This window comes from Notolabrus celidotus, chromosome 7 (assembly GCF_009762535.1).
Source record: "Notolabrus celidotus isolate fNotCel1 chromosome 7, fNotCel1.pri, whole genome shotgun sequence".
Lineage (NCBI taxonomy): Eukaryota > Metazoa > Chordata > Actinopteri > Labriformes > Labridae > Notolabrus > Notolabrus celidotus.
Window position 1 is genome coordinate 37,982,288 of NC_048278.1, and position 7,344 is coordinate 37,989,631.

At 46.2% G+C, this 7,344-nt stretch overlaps 1 protein-coding gene across 1 annotated transcript; it reads left to right on the forward strand.

Moving 5' to 3' along the window:
• Positions 1-2,978: 2,978 nt before the first annotated feature.
• Positions 2,979-7,070, forward strand: taf5l (TAF5-like RNA polymerase II, p300/CBP-associated factor (PCAF)-associated factor). Its single transcript, XM_034687684.1, has 5 exons — positions 2,979-3,200; positions 3,770-3,911; positions 4,896-5,000; positions 5,088-5,848; positions 5,997-7,070. The coding sequence occupies exons 2-5, from the start codon at positions 3,773-3,775 to the stop codon at positions 6,792-6,794; spliced, it is 1,803 nt and encodes a 600-aa protein (XP_034543575.1). The 5' UTR covers positions 2,979-3,200; positions 3,770-3,772; the 3' UTR covers positions 6,795-7,070.
• Positions 7,071-7,344: the final 274 nt, after the last annotated feature.

The window sequence follows — 7,344 nt, forward strand, 5'->3', positions numbered from 1 at the left end:
ACAACCATTCATGCACACACTCACCTACGGGCAATTTAGAGTGATCAAGGTGATCAAGGCTCCAGGTGAGCATGTTTTTGGACTGTGGGAGGAAGCCGGAGTCCCCAGAGAGAACCGACGCATGCACAGGGAGAACATGCAAACTCCACACAGAAAGACACCTGCCCTGCTGGGGATTCAAACCAGGAGCCTTCTAGCTGTGAGGCAACAGTGCTACCTACTGCACCACCGTGCAGCCCACTTTTGTTTTCAGACACTGTAATGTTTTGTCCAGAGATAGAATGTGTTTTATTTTATTTTGAAAACCCACAGTTAAAGCCTGTGGTGCATTGTACCTACGTCACAGCTGTAAACCATCTTCATGGGTTTGTTGGTGCTCTCTTCCTGTGAACATGGTGTAGTAAATGTACTTTTTGTTGTATAAAATTCGTGGTTGTATTGCTCTGCAGATAATTTGATCGGTAAAGCTAGCTGCTAACGGTTAGCGGTGTATGTGACAGATATGTTAATCCTTTTCTCTAGTTTGAGCGGGAACAGAAACATGACTGGTCTCTCTTCAGGTCTTAATAACTGTGGTTTTCTGTTTTTGTCCCATATTGCGGGAAATGTTTAAAATGAATGTCTGAAAACTTCATTGAGATTTAATTTATTATTTTTTAATTATCTAGCTGCTAGCTGTTAGAAGCTATTCTGTGTACTTTATTATTTAGTTGAATATAAGGTGAAAGGGAGCTTTAGACTGCAGCTATATTGATATGAAGTTAGGAACTCATGTTGTCAAATTGATCTGTAAACAGTCATTGTAAATAAGTGCATGTGTTGTTGATAGTAACTCAGTATGACAAAGTCTAAAATGTGTTTTTTAACTTTTATATTATCTTTTTTTCTGAATTGAATGAACTTGTATTTTTCTGTACTCATTGTTCCACTACACAGTCACCATACGACAATAATAAACGATCTTATGATGTGGTTCAAACAGGAACAGATACACGGCTGGTGTCTCTTCCATTCTAAAGAACTGTGGTCGTCTGTTTTTGTCTCATGCTGCAGAATTAAACTGAGCGCTCTTTCCATATCGTCTTGTGAACTGCGGGGATCTGCTCCAGTTACTGACAAAGGTTTTCACAACTTACAGGATAACCCGGCCTCCTCACTCCTGTTTGTTCCTGTTCACATAAAACACAGGTAGCGTCCAAGCGGCAACCTCCAGTCTCAAATTGTGCCGCCCATGCAGAAATGTCAAAAACTGCAGTTCATTGAGCGTCCACTAGAGGCTGGCTGCAGAAACACCGGAAACCACATACACACCCATTCAAAGAGACAATCTTTACAGCAGAAATAAACATGTTTACAGCCTGGTTCAAAAAACAGTTTAGGTCTGAAGAACTCATTTCTCTATCGGCACACACTGTATGGGGGGGGGGGAATTTTTTTCTAACGCAACAGTTTAGAAGATATTAAGATTATGAGTTTTGCCCATTTAAGGGCGTGGCTGACTTGATTGACAGGCAGGAACACTGTAGCTGTTAGCAAGGAGGCTAAAGGCCCACCTCTTTACCTCACAGTAGCTTGACAGACGTTAGGTTGAGTTCAACATTTCCAGTATGGCACCTGCCGACAATCAGCACTACAGAAACAGATGGGTGACATCACGGAGACTACGTCCATTACTTAGGGTTAGGGCTAACCCTGGTCCCAACCCACACTTTTGGGACCCCCTAATCTAATCTAAATGTGCACTTTATTTTTCACAAGACGTTTTTTCTTTGTTTTAACATTTATCATGTTTTCTTTACTTAATTAGAAGTAATGTTCAAATTCTGTTTTTATTAAAGCTAGGGTTGGTAGTCATGGAAAACTAGCATGAATTTGAATGTAGCATTTCCTCAGGACTTTGTCTAAAATATTGCATGTGGTTGTTGAGATATTGCACTGGAAATCAAGGATTGCACGTGTATGTGATGTATTACAGGCGTCTTCAGTGTTTTACAATTTTATAATATAACATTATAGTTATTATGGACGTTAGAAAAAACAAAAATTGGGAGGTGGGGTAGTGCACTACAGGCCCCTGTGACGCAGCCTAAGCCTTTGTCCTTGATGTAATTTTTTCCCCTTACATTACTTTGACTTTCATACTTGAAGTAGTTTTGAAACTAGTACTTTTACACTTTGACTTGAGTAAAAAGCTTGAGCTGATACTTCAACTTCAACAGAAGTCTTTTTAAACCCTAGTACCCTGTATGAGGCCCCGGGTTCAATCCCTGGCATCGCCACTCCTTTGGGGCGGCAGTAGCTCAGTCCATAGAGGCTTGGCTTGGCGCCAGCATGGACAAGCTTGGCAAGTGGACTGGTGGCTGGAGAGGTGCTGGTTCACTTGCCTGGGCACTGCCGCGGTGCCCTTGAGCAAGGCACCAAACCCCCAACTGCTCGGTGTGTGCTGGTTGATGGCAGCATCCTCACTCTGACATCTCTCCCAAAGTGTTTGTGCATAAAAATTGTTTGTATATACACTAAAACTGTGTGTGAAGCATGGCCAAAAAATATAACACGAGTGGAAAAACTGAATTTCCCCCCCTGGGGATTAATAAAGTGCGTTTCTTTCTTCTTCTTCTTCTTATCTGAGTAATTAATGTGAATACTTTTGACACCTCTGTGTATTGATTGCCATCGGGACATAAAGATCACTTTAACCAGTATAACAAAAAGTGTATCTAAATCTGACTACCAACCCCAGCTTTAACATTTTACATAAAGTCCCAACTTTTCTAGAATTGAGTTTGTACAATTATACTAAAAATCTGTGTTAATATTTACTAATTATTCAGATCCAGGTTGAAAAATGCTCCTTAAATATTTTCTTAAAAGTAAAATATGTTCCATGTCTCTTATTTCTCAGTTAAATGTATTTAAAATGAGTTTTGGTGGATTTGGTGTTCTGTTTGATTCAGACCCAGTCAGTAGATCATCGATGTTTCCTCCTCCAGGATGACGAGTGGATCCCAGAGTGCTGCTCCCCGTCAGAAATGAAAGGAGCAAGCTAACCAGCTAAGCTAAGTTAGCCTGATGTGATGGAGGCTGAAAACACGATGGAGCTGCACAGACGAGCAGCGGCGTAGACCCCCCTGGAGACCGAGCTGTGTTTAAACCTCACCCCCCTGAGACCAGTATCTGCGCGCGGACAGGAACGATATGCAGTGAGTTCGGATCCTACACGGAAACAAACATGTCCCGCTCAAAGTTTGTAACCGCCAGGCCCTCTGCTACTGCTGCTAAGTTAGCTGGTGTTATGACGGAATGGGTTACCCTGCTAACCGGCGACTTCTAGTCGAACGCGCCATGTATCGCCGTCAAAAGAGCGTCATTCAGCAGGGTCGCTCATTTAACAGTTACACCAGTTAGCTTAAAGCAGGCACCTCTTTTTAATGTCCCTTCTTTTCAGCTGGGTTTAAGCGGGGTTCTCTCAGAGTGATGTGTTCACACTGTCAGCCTGAGTGCTGGGAATGTTTAAGGCCTTACTTAGCAAAGTAGCTTCCTGCTTTGCTAGCTTCTTAGCTACTTACAAGATGCTACATGCTCAGGAGGGTTCACACTGTCTTAAAGGGGGTGACTTAAACCTTGAAACACACATGCATTATATTCCTCTGTTAGAAACACTCGCTCATCATTCAAGGCTGACACACTCAGACTAAACTACACTCAGGTGTCTCCTCTCCCCTGGTGCAGTCTCAGCAGTCTCAGGTCTGACTCTTGATGTTGTTTGCAGGTCATGAAGCGGGTTCGCACTGAGCAGATCCAGTACGCTGTGGCTCAGTACCTGAAGAGGAGGCAGTATGTGGACACTGATGGTTCCCTGAAAGGAGCCAAACTCTTCCAGTCAGCTGAGGAGATGGCTGCCAGCCTCACAGGTGACAGAGGGAGATACCTGACACAGTTACATGTTACACACATGTTCTGAAGTAAAGAGGCACAAATACACCTGTTATTAGGGCTCACCTGAGATGTAGGAGTGATACTTCAGCATAGGATGACTGATAAAGATGTTACAGCTGTGATATGATCCAGAATACATGAGGATGATTGGTTTTGCATTAAATCCAAGTTTCCCAAAAATACAATTCTTAGAAAACGGGGTCTGTGCAGAACTAAACATGATTTCCTGCATCGTGAGCACAAGATTTGTAGTCTCAGGATTCTGCCACGTCTGTGCGATATCAAAAATCTGATCTGCACCTGTGTTTTGAAGTTGTGCACTGCAAAAACTCAAAACCAAGTCCCTTATTTCGAGTATAAAATGTCTTTTTTAGACTTAATACGCCACATTCTCCAAACAAGTCCAGAAAAATGTCTTATTTTAAGATTCTAAAAGCCATTAATAAGACCTGAATTGCTTGTAATGAGCAAAAAAACATCTGCCAGTGGAATCAGAAAAATGCACCATTAAAGTTTCTTGAAATAAGTATGTTCTAATTCAAGAAACTTCACAAGTACACTTCTGTTTTTCCATTGGCAGAGTTCTTTTTACCCATTAGATGCAATTCAGGCGTTAATTATGGCGTGTACATTCTTCAAACAAGACATTTCTCCTGACTTCTCAGATGATTGTGGTTTATTTTAAGTCTAAGAAGATATTTTTGACCTGAAATGAGACAAAAACACTTGCTTAGTTTTGAGTTCTTGCAGTGAGCACAAGCTTCTCTGACCCCCTAAGATCAATCAACTCCAATCACAACTTCTGTAAGAAGTAAATTTGAACTTTAAACTCTCCCACAGGTTTAAAAACAAGTCAGATTAACTTACTACTTTCAAACGTTCTAAACATGTTGTCCTTTTTTAAAGTGTATTGAACACTACTCTGCATCATCTTGACTTCCTTCTCTTCCTGTGAGCAGTGCAGACAGAGTCGGGGTGTGCAAACATCGTCTCTGCCGCACCGTGCCAGTCCGACCCTCAGCAGTACGAGACCCAGTACTCCAGACTGCGCTCCTTTTTGTCAGGTAGTCACATGACCTCACATTTCACACACTGCTGTTCATAATGCAGAGAGTTTGCAGCTTGAACTTTCTCTCTTTCAATTGATTCAGACACGGACATATCTTGGGCGAAGGAGGCGAGCAGCATCCTCTACCCGCTCTTCGTCTACCTCCACCTGGACATGGTGCAGTGCGGCCTGAAGGGGGCGGTGGACGGCTTCTACAGTCGTTTCCACGGCGCGTTTCTTCAGGACGGCGAGCAGCGCGCCGTCATAGAGCAGCTGCGCCACGTTCTCACGGCTCAGGACGTCGCGGCGAACTCCAAACTGAGCGCCTTCCTGGAGCACAAGTTCGTGCTTCACCTGACGGAGCCGGCCTACAACTACCTGCTGCGGTACCTGCAGAGCGAGGACAACAGCGCCCTCTGCAGGGCAGTGAGCGCACACTTACAGGTGGAGGTCTCCGCCTCGAGGCGTACGGACTACCAGCTGTACGGTGCTGTAGGCGGAGCAACCGCCGTCCCGAACTCCACCTCGTCCTGGGCAGGAGTGGACGGAGCGGAGAGCGGGGAGGGGGTGGAGGTCCCTGCAGGGATCCCTCAGAACGAGGCGGCGCTGGAGGCTCTGCAGGACTGTATTAAGAAGGTGCGCGAGGGCCCCCCCACGCTCACCACCGTGTGTTTCTACGCCTTCCACCACACGGAGCAGATGCTGAACACCGCCGAGGTGTCGGCAGACAGCAGGCTGCTGAGCGCCGGCTACGACAGCTCCACCGTGAAGCTGTGGAGCCTTCGTGCCAGGAAGCTGAAGGCCAAGCCGCATCAGGCGGACGTGTCGCAGATCCACCTGGCCTGTGACGTGCTGGAGGAGGAGGTGAGTCCACTGAAGATAGAACTGAATCATCCTGAATGTTTGAGTCTCAGTGACTCATTAGTCCAGACTGAAGTGATCAGATCTTGTTAAAGTTGGTTGTTATGAATAAAGAAGCTCTAAAGCTCGCTCTGTCCCGGTCTCTCCTCAGGTGGATGAAGAGGACGGCTCAGGCAGCGAGATAAAGACTCTGCGGGGTCACAGCGGTCCGGTGTTTCGTACGGCCTTCCTGACTGACAGCTCCGGCCTGCTCTCCTGCTCCGAGGACACGACGATCCGCTACTGGGACCTGGGCAGCTTCACCAACACGGCGCTGTATCAGGGTCACGTGTACCCGGTGTGGGACGTGGACGTCAGCCCCTGCAGCCTTTACTTCGCCAGCGGCTCTCACGACCGCACGGCTCGCCTCTGGACGTTTTCTCGCACTTACCCGCTGCGGCTCTACGCCGGGCATCTCTCTGATGTGGACTGTGTCAAATTCCACCCAAACTCCAACTACCTGGCCACCGGCTCCACAGACAAGACTGTGCGTCTGTGGAGCACCCAGCAGGGGGCGTCGGTCCGCCTCTTCACTGGACACCGAGGCCCCGTGCTGTCACTCGCTTTCTCCCCTAACGGGAAGTATTTGGCGTCCGCTGGCGAGGACCAGAGGGTGAAGCTGTGGGACTTATCGTCAGGGACGTTGTTCAAAGACCTGCGGGGACACACGGACAGCGTCACCAGCCTGTCCTTCAGCCCGGACAGCAGCCTGGTGGCGTCATCATCTATAGACAACTCTGTCCGGGTTTGGGACATCCGTAACTCCCACGGAGGGACGCCAGCCGACGGCTCGTCCAGTGAACTGGTGGGATTGTACACCGGGAACACCAGCAACGTGTTGAACGTCCAGTTCATGGCCTGCAACCTGCTGCTGGTGACGGGAACCGCACAAGAGAAAATGGAGCAGTGACCTCCGCCGTCTGACTGTTTGAGACAAACACTGGGACGTTCCTCCCGCACACCAATCAGAACTTAGTTCCCCTCAGTAGTTCTTTTGATATTAAGAAAGAAGTTGGATATATTTTTTTGTACTTTATATGTTTCATTCTTTACACCTGGCTCATATGTTCACCCACAGACACAGGACAGTTTGTCTTTTGTGTGTTATTATAATGAAAGACGCGTCTTTAATAGATGTCAGTATTAAAGAGTTCCTCAGATTGCCTCTGTGGTCAAAAACTGTTCACTCTGCTCTCATGCATTATTATTATAATCTGAAAGCATTCATTGAAAGTCCCTGTTTGTTAAAATCATGGTATCAATAACCCTGGAGATCACCTTTAAAGATCCTGTGAGGAGTTTTAGCTGGGGTCAGTATCAGATGAAGTGATTAACAGGCTGAGGAGACAGTTGTAGGGACTTCAATCACACCCCTGCTTCTAACTAAAACACATTAACTTACAGATAAAGTGTCAAAGTCCAGTCCACAGCGTTCCAGATTCTGGTGTGGGTTTGAAGCA